This window comes from Vipera ursinii (genome assembly GCF_947247035.1).
Source record: "Vipera ursinii genome assembly, chromosome: 5".
Taxonomy (NCBI): Eukaryota; Metazoa; Chordata; class Lepidosauria; order Squamata; family Viperidae; genus Vipera; species Vipera ursinii.
Genome location: NC_139518.1, coordinates 38,481,474 through 38,497,565, shown reverse-complemented (window position 1 = coordinate 38,497,565; position 16,092 = coordinate 38,481,474). Strand labels below are relative to the sequence as shown.

At 36.6% G+C, this 16,092-nt stretch overlaps 1 protein-coding gene across 1 annotated transcript in view; it reads right to left on the bottom strand.

Annotated features, from left to right (window-relative positions):
* EPHB1 (EPH receptor B1) overlaps positions 1-16,092 on the bottom strand; it is a gene marked incomplete at both ends in the record, with an annotated part of 364,500 nt that overhangs the window by 253,807 nt on the left and 94,601 nt on the right. The window contains one exon of the mRNA XM_083363176.1: positions 4,201-4,265. Coding sequence (XP_083219302.1) covers positions 4,201-4,265 — 65 coding nt within the window. The remainder of the gene's footprint in view (positions 1-4,200; positions 4,266-16,092) is intronic.

The following is a 16,092-nucleotide window of genomic DNA, read 5'->3' as shown; positions in this document are numbered from 1 at the left end:
GCTTCCATATCTTGAAGTCTTTGTTCATTTTTAACTAATTGTTGTTGAATCCCTTCAAATTTATCATCTATCGCTTGGATTTTCCCCTTAAGTTCACCAGTATTGTTTCTTATTTGACCTATTTCTCTCTTCATCTCCTCATGGTTTTTGGCCATTGCCTCGTGTAAGTTTTGCAAAAGGGCATGTAGGTCTTTAAAAGAATTTGAGTTAGATCTTTCCCTTTGCAGCATATCCTCTATAGATTTCTGATTGGAGGGACTTGAGGACACCCCTTGTCCCTGTGTTGCCGCCTTTTTGCCAGCGCTAGGCTTAGTTACTCCCGAAATACTTGTCATGTTTTCCCGGTTGTAACACGCGTTTTATCAATATGTAATACCCTTAATCTTATATAAACCTTTTAACTCTATGACAAAAAGTATGTATAACAGTTACAACCAAATACTTATTACCAACTAAGCAATTTATATAATAGAATTCTATAATATATATGTCTGAATATATTCAAAGTCACATTCTTTTTCTTTCTTTTTTTTTACCCCGTTTCCGGCGCAGAGATTAACACCTTTTTCGTCTTCCTCTACTGTCAAAGACCAGTAGGTGTCCCACTAAACAGACCTCCAATTACTAAATTGCTATGTCAAATGGCCGCCCGCAACAAGTAGAGTAGAATTTCAAAAGTTTCAAAAGTTCAAAATTTACCAGGATAGACCAGAATAAACCAGGCTGATCGCTTTCCACGCCCGATATTCCAGAGTTCAGTCTCCAAGGCTCCAAGATCAGACTTTGACCTGTTGTATTTTATCCCCAGCTAGAATGCAGTCATATGGTCTTTGGGTTTCCTTTCTTGCTGTTCTTGCCAAACGCCTCCCTCGGGGCTTCTATCGCCGCTTGTACCCTCTCCGTGAGGCACCCACTTCAATCCAGTACCTCTTTCTCAAGCGCTTCCTATTATTTCCAAATGTAAATATTCGGATATACTCTCCGTCAGCTCCGCTCCACCGTTGTCCCGCTGAGTTCGTGCTAGCTCCGTCCCTCTGTCAGATCTTCATGTCGGCCATTACTGGCCTCCTTCTCCCCGGTTCGCTCGCATCAGGCTTTCTCCGGATCTCCAACACAAACCGCCGCTCATGGAGGTTCCCCGGGCTGCCTGCAACTTCGGATGTCCCTACAGGACCTCCTAAAGCTCCGAAAAGCCCCCGCGAACACTGGGTGAGAGGTTGTGCGTGGAGAGAACTCCGTTCACACAGCCGCCCGCTCTGACAGCTGGCTCCACCCCCCCAAAAAATGGGCTAATGCCTCCTTAAGTAACACCAGCTGCCTGCAATTAGTGCAGGTTCGAGTCCCACAAGGCTCAAGGTTGACTCAGCCTTCCATCCTTCCGAGGTAGGTAAAATGAGGACCCAGATTGTTGGGGGCAATAAGCTGACTTTGTAAAAATGCCGCTGGGGGGGGGGCGAAAGCCCTAGTAAGCAGGCATATACATAGAATGAAGGCTATTGCTAAGCACATTGATTTGTACTTCTCAGATTGTAAGCCGCCCTGAGTCTTCAGAGAAGGGCGGGATATAAATGGGATAAAAAAAAATCCACATTTTTCTCAACTACGTGTTAAGCCCTGTGAGCTGGCAAACTCAAGAAAAAAGAACCACTTGGATTTCTGGAACAATCTTTATTGCTAGTAGGCTAGCTATTGTACAGAATCTTGAAAACCTTCCAAAGCAATTCTCCTGCGCAATTTATACCTAGTGTGGGTAAGAAAGTTATTCTGAGACTCTTCCTTATGGCTCTCTATGCCATAAGAAATGTCAAAAGGCTGTTAGATATTAATGGCCATTCTATATCCAAATTAAATTGTAAGCTTCTCCCAAACCTGTTCAGTAAAAATGTGTGATTTCTGAAGGTAGTCCAACAGATCTAAAATAAGAGGCAATAGATAGTGACCTCTAATAGTTGAGAAATGAGAAGTCTATAAATTGAATAAAATTTATCTTTCTTTTTTTACTCAAAGGAATGGTAAAAAAAAGGAGTATAAATAAATCCTTTCTTCTGATTTTTGTTCAGAAATTACTTCAAAGTTGGTAATTCTTGAGTAGACATGTATATTGCCATTTAGTTCTGAGATTCAGGCTCTAAGTAGCAAGTTGATAGTATAATTACACACCTAATGCAAAGGAGAGGCTGCAGCTTCCTTTTTCCTCAAAGCATTGCCAAGCTCTATATACATTTCTAGCAAAGAAAGAAATGTAGGCAGCATAGTGGGAAAGAAAGAGAAGGGGGGAAAATCTAAAAAGGACAAGCAAAAAAGACCAAAAAAAATCTGCAACCAGTAGTGTCGACCTTTTTATTTGTTTGAGAGGAAAGAAATAATATGTTGCTCCATTGGATATGAGGATTAGGTGTTTGCAACCAGTCTATGGCCAAGAAAATTGGGACATATATGGATGCAGTTGAATAATTATTTGCAAATACAGTTGCAATAATTATTTGTGATCATTTCTCCTCAGCTGCAAATGAGTTGGGGGACCTCATTTGAGGCATCTGTCACTGATCACTTCCAGTGGAATAGTCTTTTCCAGTGATTGTATGTGCAACACAATTGCTGCACAGTAGCTCAGTTTAACAGTTTTCCAGAGTCCAAAAGAGATTATGCAGTTGGAGTTCCAAGTCCATAGATATACAAATATTAATTAGGATTATAAACCATATGTCAGAACTCTTCTTAATTATCTAAGGTCCCTCCTGAAAAGTTCTTTGGAAGGAGATCCATGATGACTTTAGAGCAAATAGGGTATTTATTCATAATATGTACTAAATAATAAAGTAATTTATTATTACTAAATCTCCACAAATGCAATATTTTCCAGGTAATTCAAAGGAATAAAGTTTAGCAGTGCAAGCCTCCAATAAATGGCCAAGGGCTCCACAATAAGCATACAATCTGAGCTGTCATTTTCATTGTTTTTTTCCACTGTGGACAGGGAACTCTTCATCATTCCCTATCTGCATAGGCTCCAAGCCATTGGAATCTAAGGAGATAACTAGAAGGGGGAAAGGGTGAAGAAAGGCTCTGAAACTATCTCTTTCTCTTATTTTCTCTTCTAGTCTACCATCAATAACCACACAGTGTTGAAATAACTCATCCAGTTCATCAGAAAGGCCTCCCTAAAAATGAATGATAAGGGCAAAACCATTCTAATGCACATTCCTACATTATAACTGAAAACCTACTGTGCATTCACATTCTCTGCATCCTCCTTGTCACAAATCTCCCAATTAGCATCTGCTCTCCTGATAGTATTATTATCAAAGACAGGTTTGAACTTCTGCGTAAAATCCTGATAGCTGTCTAGCATGCCACCTTTGTTTTCAGTCAGTAGGAGTGTCCATCTGCCTGCTTTTCCTTTCAAAAGTCTAAGAACATAATGTCACCTTGGCTGAATCTGCAGGGAACTCCTAACCTTCCCATCATGAATAATTCACACAGAATAATAAAGTATTCAATAGTCCTGAGTCCTGCATTTCCTTAATTTCACAGACAAGTTTTCAAGAAATATAACTGCTACTCAGTCACCTGTGGTATTCCTTCTAACTGAGGTAAACCCTGAGTTAACTGCACTGTAGTATTATGTAAACTTGTGGTCTATGTCAGGGTTCCCCAACCTTTCTGGCTTTGCAGACAGGCGGTGGGGAGGAGATGGTTCCACGCAAGTGGCCGGAAGCACATACGAACAGCTCCCTTTGTGTGAGCAGTGGGCACATGCACACAAAGGGAGAGTGCGTGCACACACTTGCCCAAGTAGGGATGCGCGTGCACGCATGCCTACTCACCCACCATTTTCACAGGCCAGTTGCAAACAGCTCATGGCCCACTAGGTTGGGAATCCCTGATCTATATGATCTGTTACCTATGCTGCAATAGCACCACTGCCTCTTACCCTACCAACCTCAAAAGATCCAAAGCCACATTCAGGATGCAGGATCTGACCCTTCTTTCATGAAGCAATATAAAAGCTTTCAAGATTCATGAAAGACTTTGTTAGGCTGGCAAGTTCAGGAAATAAAACCTGTTAGATTTCTGGAAAGATCTTTACTGCTAGTGGGATAATGTAGGAAAATTTTGAAAGCCAATCTTACTTATTTGAATTTATGCAAGATACAACTTTCCCTTTAAAAATCATTTAAGTAGCTGACATCTACTTACCCCTGATGGTGGGATTGCTGTCCAACCAAGTTCAGCTGTGGCTGTCCGAGTATCCATTAGTGTTTCTGAAGGAAACAAAAGAAGGCAGGAAAGCAAGTTAGGAGTCTGAATGCAACTACAAGAAATATTGGAATATAATTTGTATTCAAAATTGATTTATAATTTTTACGGCTGCTCTGTGGGTGCAAGTTTAAGCTTTTACAGTGCTTTAAAACTTGTCTTTATGACTTCTAGTAAACACAATAATGGAACTGAAAGAGAATATTTGGATGAGTGAGTTGACTTTAAAGAATCTCAGGGAGGTAATAGACAAGTTTCTAATTAATATGTTTAATTTTTCATAGCATCTTAAAGATTACCAAATTATTATTACATTAGCTTTTAAAGACAGGAATCCATTTCGTTGGATGTATCTAAGGAACTGAACTCAAGAGAGCTTAGGTCATAATAAACATATTGGTATTAATTTACTATAAAACACTCTTTACATCAACACAAATGGGGTAGTTCACTTCATTTTGGGTAGTTCACTTCACTTTGAAGGGAGTCTTTGTTTCCAAAAATATTTGCTTATTCTCCTGTTGTATTGACAAATGTTTAGATTCTCTAATAATAGTGCCATATGCTTTGTGTTATAATAATGGTGCTGACCCATGTCAGAATTATCAGAGACACTCAAAGACCACTACATTTCCTAAAACATCCCCTACCAAAAGGAAAGCAGTGTGGATTATTTTTGTTTGTTATAATGTGCATGAGACAACGGTATCATTGCTTCTTTCTAAATGAAACTGCACAAAGGTTTAACTCCAGATTTGTGTTGCATGTTCAAAATCATGGGTCTCAAAGTCGCAGCTAAATTGTCTTACTGATTTAAGTGATGCCCTAATTCAACTTACTTTCTTGGAAGCTCAACTTTTAGTACACTTTAATAAATCAAACTCAAACTTGGTATGATAATCAAAAAGCCAAGGTCTGGATCCAGCCTGCAGGCAGATGACATTATTGATGTATATCAATAGCTACTCGTCTGCTCCAAATGCCAATCACAAATGACCTTCAATTTGCAGATTATAATATGGACCTTATCTGTTTAGATATTTCATACTGAGCTTTCTCCAAATCATCCACACACAAGATTGATTCATACCTGTGACCTCACTATAAGGCTGGATGTTTAGCTAATTCTTCCCCAGAAAGGCAGTACCAGTTTTTAGATTTTTAGATTTTCATGTAGCTCTAGTTATACAAGAATAGCACAATTGCATTTCTTTACAAAATAACTTTGGTGGAAAAGGCTGAAGTACATAAATTTAAAATGTTTCCTGTACCCAAATTTATAGCTTTAACTTCTAGTACTATGCACTGATAGGATTATAGATGGATCTAGTATCCATATATTTTAAACAATTGTCAGCCAAAACTTAAGCAATCAAATGAAAATAGGGAATATCATCCCAGGTTGCCTTAATTTTTCAGATATCACACTTTTAAATTGTTAATAGATACAGGATTTAAGATAAAAGTGACAAGTATAAGAAGCCAAAAAGATAGGGAAGATAATATAAATATGCGAGCTGCTATAGCTTGGCCTACAATTTCATTGGCTCTCCTTAGTAGTGGAGTTGAATACGCTGAGTTATAGGCATTTCCATGAGTAACTGATGGCTGCCTAACCCAGCGTTTCCCAACCTTAGGAACTTGAAGATGCGTGGACTTCAACTCCCAGAATTCCCCAGCCAGCATAGCTGGCTGGGGAATTCTGGGAGTTGAAGTCCACGCATCTTCAAGTTCCTAAGGTTGGGAAACGCTGGCCTAACCAAATAAAAAATGTTGGTGTATTGATATTTTGATATACACTGATTTCTTTTAAACGGCTTGCCAACTTAGGAAAAAAAAATAAGCATGAATATTAAAGCAATGTGATTGGATACAGACTTTTGTAAATGAAGAATTACATTTATTTTGTTTTGAAAACATGATAAAGCTGTTCTGTTGGTAATATTTTTTCCAGTTTCCCCTTTTCTGAAGAGTAATAATAGTAATAACAACAGAAACAGAAAAACAAATGGAGTGGGAAGAATCTTTCAGGTTTTATTTATTTGTTTAAAAATTAACTTGCTTGATTCCAATGTTTCCACCAAATGTTGATGGGGGGGAATGACATGTGTGTCATTAATCTATGGTCAAGTAGTTCCATTCAGGGCATTTTGCCCCCTTTTTTTTACAACTCAGCTGACTCTCTTTTAAAGTCATCAGTTTATGTCCCAAGGCAATTCTAATCATCATTTAAATTATATTCCAACACTGATAACTTCATAAAAGCTACTGCAGCAGAAAACTTCATTTGTTTACATTCCAGCTTTATTATTTTTACATATCCAACACCTCTTCTTTCCTTCTATGTTCACACATAGAAGTAAGATGACTTGGACTGACAGAAAATGACTGGTCCAAAGTCACCCAGCTGACTTTCATGGCTAAGGTGGGACTTTAACTCATGGTTTGCCGCTTTCTAGTTGAGTGCCCCTATCCCAAACATTAAACATCACCTTGTTTCTTCGCCTTCTATATTATGTGTTTTCTACTCACCTGGTGCCTAGAAACACCCTATACGTCTTCAGCCAATTCCTCTATCTCTTTTTCCAAATCTGGAATTAAATATATTCTCCTCTTCATGAGCTATTTGTTCTTCAGCCTTGAGCAACCAAGCTTGTGGCAGACTGACAAAACCACTATTTTTGATCATCCTACTGTCACCCCAAATTTGGGAAATTTTGAATTCCTCAATTGTCATGTCATCAGAGGACTGCTACATGTCTGGGATTTTGTTTTTACTAATACGCCTGCTCCGGATGGCGCCCGACCTTCGCTCCTTCCGATGCAATCTGAAGACGCACTTATTCGAATAAGCCGGCCTGGCCTGATGGGGGGATGGGTTTGGGATTTTATTGTTGTTTTTTAATATATGTATTTACTGTTTTAGTTTGGGCATTGTATTTAATTCTTTTTTAACTTTTGTATTTTTGTATTTTTATATACTTGCCCTGTTCACTGCCCTGAGTCCTTCGGGAGAAGGGCGGTATATAAATAAAATAATTATTATTATTATTATTATTATTATTATTATTATTATTATTATTATTATTATTATTATTACTATTATTATTATTATTATTATTATTATTATTATTATTATTATTATTATTATTATTATTATTTAATGTCCAAGTCAAAGAAGAATGCTGACATGGAAAGAGATTAACCAATAGTCATAACACACTTTAGGACAATCAAAATTAAATGATTCAAGATAGCTGAATCAGCTCAGCCGCAAAGTTGTGTTAGTTACAATCATAGATTAACCAAAACAGGCTTCAGAATCCACTAAATCAACATGCACTTTAGCTGCACTTTAGCTGCATCCATCTAAAGCAGGGCTGTCAAACTACCAGCCTATGGGCTGGATGCATCATGCTGAAACAGCGCCCACCCCAGCTCCAGCAATGGGAGAAAAGTTACAATATGTTGCAACATATCACATGACGTTGTGAGTTTGACACCCCTGATCTAAAGCTTTATGACCTATCAATATATCCATAGGGTGGATCAGATTTGATTAATACAAAACTATTTATCTAAGTTTGATCTACCATATGACAATAATTTCCAACCTAGAAAACATGTTAATCTCATATGGCTTTTACATGCTTCACCACAAATCATTATATTTTAACTTTCTGAAAACAGACAGTATTATCAGGAGGAATATTTTTCCTTACAGGTTTTGTGGCTCAAAACAAGCTAAGAGGGCAACTACTTGTGACTAATCCACTGAAGAAGTTTGCCACCTCCAGTGCCAAATCACAATCTGGCTTATTTAAACATGAACACATATTAAGTGCTGAGGTTGGGCACATAAAACAACAGGGAAGGATATTTCCTTGAGGCTCAGTCTGCTAGCAGGAAAGACTCTAGTCAACCACTTCAAGTAACAGCTGGAATCTTCCTTACAATTGCAGTACATCAAATAAGCAAACTTGCCTGCTAGTCATTTCACTCAACATGAAGTTTGGGTAGTAATTCACAAGCACTTTCAGTTGAAGACTTATAAGTTAAGAGTTTTCATAAATGACTTCATGTTGGTTATGGAAGATCCTTTTAAAAGAATTCAAATATTAAGGGGTAAATTAGAAGAATGTTTTAATTCTTTTAATGTTTTAATAAAGAAGACAATAATATGGGATATGAGATCAAACAGAAATGATGAATAAAGTAGGTTTTAAAATTGACAAAAGTGTAAAATACTATAATATTGCTATGAAAAAAATATTTCAAAGTAACTAGGTTAAGACATGGAATGAAGTTGAAAAGATATGTCAAAATGGGACTGGAGAGAATTTGTATGATTAAGATAAATGTCTTACCTAGAATGTTATTTTTGTTTCAGAAAATACAAATGATGCTCTATTTAAACAATGACAAAAGGACATTTTGTGTGTCACAGAAAAATCCCCATAAATACAAGGTTAAATATAAAGTGTTTACAAGATGTAGAAGAAAGAGGAGAATTGGGTCTACCTGATTTAAAAGTATCTTTTGCAGCCTGTTGCTTTCTTTGGATGAAATTGTGGGTGTTATTGAGAAATAGAACACTTTGGAAACAGAAGGACATTATTTGAGATTTGAATATTTATGGTTCAATAAAGCCAAAGTTGTTAGACATGCCATATTGAGAATGTGGAATAGTTACAAACCCATTTTGTGCCTGAAAACACCTCTGCAGCTTTCAGTATAAGAAGCATTTTGTAGATCAGAAGTAAACATAAATAGGTAACTTATTGTGAGATACTAAAATTTCACCAAGGTGAATACAAAATGAAAATCAAAAGGTGTATACAGATTGTCCTCTGCTTACAACAGTTCATTTGGTGACTCTTCAAAGTTACGATGACACTGGAAAAAGTGACTTATGACTGTTTTTCACATAGCCATTCCAGCATCCCCATGGTTATGTGACAAGACATTTGGCTGGCATATTTATGACAGTTGCCGTATCCCAGGGTCCTGTAATCACCTTTTGCAACCTTCTGACAAACAAAGTCAATGGGGAAGTCAAATTCACTTTACAGCCATGTTACTAACTTACTCTCTGCAGTGATTCACTTAACAACTGTGGCAAGAAATGTGGTAAAATGGGGCAAAACTCATTTAACAACTGTCTCACTTAGCAACAGAAATTTTGAGCTGAATTGTGGTCGTAAGTCTACCTGTATTTGTCAATAGTTTTCTTATATACAATTATTAAAACATTTAAAGTAGCCAAAATAATTTTTGGTTCTGAAAAGTGTAAAACTGAGGTTGAAATTCAATGGTGTACAAATAATGAACATGCAATTTTTAACTGAAATTTTAAAAAGAACAGGTGAATGAATATATGATAAAATAGGCTAAAATTCTGGTTATAATAGACAGAACAAAGGGAGAATATGTGACTGAAAGGAGTGAAAATGGCATTATGTTATAATGTTAAATAGAATTTTTATAAATGGTGTATCATTGGTATACATCACCAGAGACATGGTCTAGAATATATAAAGTAATTCAAATGTTAGGACATTTTTATGTCTATAGGCATATAAAAAAGACAGAAAGTTTTGGATTCAAATATATACACTAATTCTGAAGAATTTAAAGATTAATGTACAATTAAAAGCAGTTGCCTTTCTTTTTGGGCTGATAGACAAAACTGTTGGAAAAAAGTCACAGAGCTTTGTTTTTGTACATAATAATTGCAGTGAAGTTATCATATGCACAAAGGTGGAAAGATTCAACAATACCCTCACCTCAGTGGAGGAATGGATGGTGAAGATGATAGAATTTGCCGAGATGGCCAAATTGACTCCTCTGATTTGAGAAAAGACGTTATGTATCTATATTTATTGCTGACTGGACACCAGTAATAAGAATTTTTGTGTGAGAAAAATGAACTTACGATTTCTGATTTTGATTATTAGAAAAAAATAGATTGTAGGATTGATTTTGTAACCATAGAGGTAACTTTACACTTGTACTTCTGTCTGCTGTAAGGAAAATTGGAAGTTATTCCTTTACATTTCTTTTTTTCTTTTTTTTTCTGCACTTTTTACTTTGTATTTCTTTCTCCTTTTTCCCTCTTATATTGTTTATATATTAGTTTTTAATCCTTCCTTTTAAAAATTTTAATAATTCTTTGTTATTTATATAAAAAGCAAGTACACTTTACACACATTTCCCTATCTGCACCTCTGAACCATGTACATATAATATGATAGAAGGAAACTGCCCCAGATCCAGCCTTAACAGTTAGAAATTGATTGATTTACCCATTATTATCTTTTTTTTCTTATTCATTTTTAAAAGTTAATTGACTGTGCACAGTCTTTCTTGCTCATTAATTTTAATTTTTATCTTTTAAAAAAGCAATTGTTTATATCACAGGAATTTCTGTTCATCTGTCTTTCCTTCCTGTCCAACAGTTCAGCTATTGCTAAGCACATTTGATTTGTGCTTAGATTGTAAGCCGCCCTGAGTCTTCGGAGAAGGGTGGGATATAAATGGGATTAAAATAAAAAAAATAAAATAAATAACTCCTGACTGGTTTCCCAAGGGGGCTTTTTTCTGACTGAGCAATGACATAGGAATGCACTGAATGAGTTAGCAATGTGCTTCCTTTGCTAGAGGCCCTTGGCATCTTCAAGACTCAGGGATAACTAGCGTCCTTGGAAACAATTAACTCATACTATAAAGACATTATTGTTGTTGTTATTGTTATTGATCATCGCACAGTCAGCCAGATGTTCAGACTGGATTTGGCATTTTTGTCTACCTATCGAGTCCTTACTAAGGACCTGGGATATGCAGATGTGGATGTTTGATGGTATTACAGATATCGTCGCAGGATGGAAGCAGTTCCTAGTAAGGCTGCCTTTTGCAATTCTTTAATGGCGAATTTGTCAATGCCAATGGTGTTCAAGTGGTGCTCCAGTTGTTTTGGGATTGCACCCAAGGCGACTATTACTATTGGTACTACCCTTGCTTGCCTTTGCCACAGTCTTTCTATTTCTATTTGTAGGTCTTTGTATGTTGCTATCTTCTCCAGTTTTTTCTCATCTATTCTGCTGTCTCCAGGAACTGCTACATCCACTATCCAGACTTTTTTGTCTTTCTTATAGACAATTGTTAAGTCTGGGGTGTTATGTTGCAGGTGCTTGTTTGTTTGAATTCTGAAGTCCCATAGCAGTTTAATTCTATCATTTTCTATGACTTTCTCTATTTTATGATCCCACCAGTTCTTGCTTACAGGCAAATGATATTTCTTGCAGATCTTCCAATGCACCATTGTTGCTACTTTGGCATGCCTCTGCTTGTAGTCAGTCTGTGCGATCTTCTTGCAGCAGCTTACCAGGTGGGCCACTGTTTCTTCAGCTTCTTTACATAGGCGGCATTTACTATCTGTTGCTGTCTTCTCAATTTTGACTTTATATGCATTTGTCCTCAAGGCTTGGTCTTGTGCAGCCAGAATAACTCCCTCTGTCTCTTTCTTCAATTTTCCTGCTCTTAACCATTGCCAGGTCTTGTTATTATCTGCTTTCCCAGCTATTTTTTTGATGTACTGACCATGTAGTGCTTTGTCTTCCCATGCCTTTATTCTGTTCTTCATTTCTTGTAGGCCAGTTTGGTCTCTCCAGTAGTCAGTAAGCCTTCCTGATATACTAATTTCAGTGCATCTTCATCATTGTCCTTCAGATATTCTTCCAAAGCCATTTTTTCTTCTTCAACCATATGATGTACTTCCAACATTCCACACCCACCTATTTGCCTTGGTAGATAGAGTCTGTCAATGTCACTGTGTGGTTGTTGTTGTTGTTTTGTTGTTGTTAATAATAACAACAACAACCGCATATGCAACTGTCTGTATACCATAGTGCTACCTTAATAATTCTTAGGTTCTTAGTTAGTATAATCAGTGAATTAACTGTGACTGTGAATCTAAGTGCAGGTTACTAATGCATACGAAGCTGGGATGCAAAATCAAATGCCAAACAGTGCATCACCAAAGTAGAACATCAGGCAGGAAAATAGGATTATTTATTATTTTATTTTATATTTATCTAACCTTTATTGTTTTTATCAATAACTTAAGGTGGCAAACATACAAATACTCTTTCTTTCTCCTATTTTCCACACAACAATAACCCTGTGAGGTCGGTTGGGCTCAGGGAGAGTGACTGGGCCAATGTCACCCAACTGGCAAATCCCACCTTTGCAAAGAAGCTGAAGAAACAGTGGACCAATTAGTCAGCTGCTACAAGACCACACAGCCTGACTGCAAACAATGGCATGACAAGTAACAACAGTGATGCATTGGCAGATCTGCAAGTAATGCCATTTGCCTACAAGCAAGAACTGGTGGGACCATAAAGTAGAGAAAGCCATTGAAAATGAAGAAGCTAAAATGCTCTGGGACATTAGATTTCAAACAAACAGGCAACTGCCACACAGCACCCCAATAAAAACATTGCCAGTAAAAAAGGTTTTAAAAAAGTCTGCATAGTGGATGTGTTAGCACGTTGTGACATCAGAATAAAAAAGAGAGGAAACCATCACAAACTATAAAACCTGGAAATAGAACTAGAATGACTGTAGCAAAAGAAAAGAAAGATAGTATCAAAAGCAATAGATGCCTCAGATAAAATCCCCAAACTTCATCACTTGAACCCCATTGGCATTGACAAAATCCACTTCCAGTCCATGGGAAAAGGCAGCTTTACTTGGAAAACTTTACATCCTGTAACAATGCCTTTTACACCATCAAACAATATCTACTTATCCAAGGTTCTCGGGAAGGATTCGATAGGGGAATAAATGCCAAATACAAAGTAAACATCAGGCTGATGGTGCAACAAGCCAAAAATAATCATCATAGGAAGAAAAATATTCCTGTTAGATGAACTTTACTTTCCCATCATCCACTATCATAAAAAGAGAGGAGGCTAGTACTGCTTTCTTTGGAGCAACCAGGGCAAATGAGTGTATTACCCAGGGGAATTAGCATTAGCCCCTTCTACTTGTCTGACATGACAAATGCGCATTCTGTTCTATGCCTATATTTTTTTTCTTTTCATTTGTTCAACCTCACTCATTTACGATGGACAAAACCTTCTGAAGACACAGGATTAGAACCTGACCTTCAATAACTCACTCCAAGGCAGGGCAGGATGTTACCTCATCATAGGTCACACCTGGAGTCCATTAGAGTATCCTTTTTTTTTTACTCCTGGGTGCCATACAGAACATCTGTAGAACATTACAGGGAGTTTCTTGCACAGTGAATACATTGGAAAGCAAGAGAGTGACTGGATGTGAGTGTGTGATTCTTTTTAAAAGAAGGTCAATTCCTTTAATGACCTTGCCCCCACCACTATAAAATCCACTTAAAGACAATTAAGCAGGTGATGTGTTAGCATGTGGAGATCAAAAAGATGGGGAAGAGTTTCATGGAAGAACACCAAGTTTATATGGCCCAGTGTTCTTCTAGTATAGCAAATCCACTAATACAATATGTGGCTATTCAGGCTCAGCTTAAAAACATCTTTTAAAGCATTAGTTGCTTAATTTCCAAACAGAAGGCTGTTGTTGGCATAGAAGTAAGCCAAGTTTTTTTTAAAGAAAATCTAGCAAATGTGAGCTTACAAGCACAAATATGCTGTTTGAGCAAAGATTAATTTCTAATACAGACTGCGTGCACTACATGGAAATGATTTCAGGTATGCTGGAAGCCATGCATTTGGCTGTAGATATGCTTTGAGCATTAATATACAGAATCCAGTTTTGTTTTCTTTTTTAAATGGGATTTAGTGATGATTTGATTACAATTTATTATATCTTTGGCAATATAATACTTTAACAATGACTTGCTTCTGTTCATGCACATGGTATTTTATCTCTTTTATCAAGTGCTAAAACAGAATAGAAGGCTACAATTTATCCTGAAATATGTAATTTCCATAAATCTAAAAGTATGACTTGGAATTGAGCTTAGAGATCAATTTGAGGTCACAATGTTTTTAGAATCCTATGTTTGTTTTTATGTAGCTACAGAATCCCTATTTTCCTTTCCCTCTCATTAACACTGCCCAAGAACAGTTGCACAGAAAAGTAAATTTCCATGACTTCTGCATATTAAGCTGTACTTCAAAAATTCTCTTTTATACAAAGTACAAGTCACATCCCTCTTTCATTTATTATTTATCTGCCAGTTGGTGGTCAGATTTTAGTTCATCTACCATATAATAAACTAGCATAAAGTTATTGTGAAATCTTCTGGAAGACTATATCCCATCAGCCCACCACAATTTCCATTTAAAGAAAACAGTATGTGAGAAGTACCTACCTGGTTGATAAGTCTGATCTTGCAGAAACTAATAGTTTAATTTAGAGGAATGTTGCACAGTCAATATACAATTCAGCTAAATGCTTACATGTGAATGCATGAAAGATCTCCCAACTTTTCATGAAAACTGGCCTGCCTCTACTATTTCAAAACAGCCAATCTATGTTACAGAGGTGGGAAGAAATTTATATTCCTGGAGTTAAAGAGCGGATTCAAGAAATGTGTTGATTAATTTCTGAAAATTCTTTATATTTTAAAAAAAGAAAAAATGGCCTAAGATGTTTCTATATTGTTTAAATTTAATATTTATTTATTTATTTATTGAACTTATATAATATGTTAAAGATTGAACTAATTCTATATTAATATTATACATATCTTTTTCTTCTCAAATTTTACTTCAGTGATTATAATGCATGTATCTTATTGCACTAAAATTTCTGTGTTATTTGTGTTTGTTATGGTTTGTTATATTTTATCAATAAAAAGTCATTTAAAAAAAATGAGGCCAATCAAACAACAAAGATATTTCAAGCTTCTTCAGTTGTTGCAATGGCAAGAATTAACCCGAGATCTTCTTTTTTGAGATTTTTTTTAATCCTGCCTTTATTATTTTTCTAAGTAACTCAACATGGTAAATATATCTAATACTCCTTCCTTCCCCTATTTTCCCCAAAACAACCCTATGAGATGACTTGGACTGAGAGAAAGTGCCCCAGAATCACCAAGTCAGCTTTCATGGGCCTGGAATTCACATTCTCCTGGTTTCTAAACATTCAGAACTATTCTTGCCTTCAGTCCTGATGGAATCCATATCGATGCAACATTGATAACTCTGGCTGAGCATCCTACTTTTGTCCAGGTACCGGGTCAACTTACTAACAGGAATAGACTGAACAATTGCTAAGCACTCTCTTCATTTTAGCAGAATTTAGCTGGCTCTGAGTGTTCTGAAGAGCTGGGAGTAATTAAGCAACTGACTGCAATATTTGAAAAAAAATATTGTGAACAGTCCAAGATAATATGGGTTAGAGCTCATTCCAGAATGATGATTGCATGTGGAAAATGTATTTCGCCACCAACTTCCCATGTGAACATTTAATTCTATGCAGGCTGTTCAACAGGGCTTGCATATATCTGTCACTGCCCATGAAAGTGCAGAGGCTAGGAATGCATGATCTGTTCTTTCCATGGTAGCAGTATTCATTGCCCAAGGATAGCTGCTTAGTTCCCTCTGTGGATGAATTCAGATAGTACATAAAAGACTCACTATTTGAACATGCTTTTTTTACAGATCTACGTGCCACTGGTTTTTATTCTGGCTGGTGTTTTAGGTTTGATGTGCTAGTGATTCCCTATAAAATCTTTCTTTTATTTTTTAGAGTGATATCCCATTTTTCATGCTTAAAACTACCTTAAAGAGCTGCCCCTCTTTTCATTTTTTCCCCACAACAGTA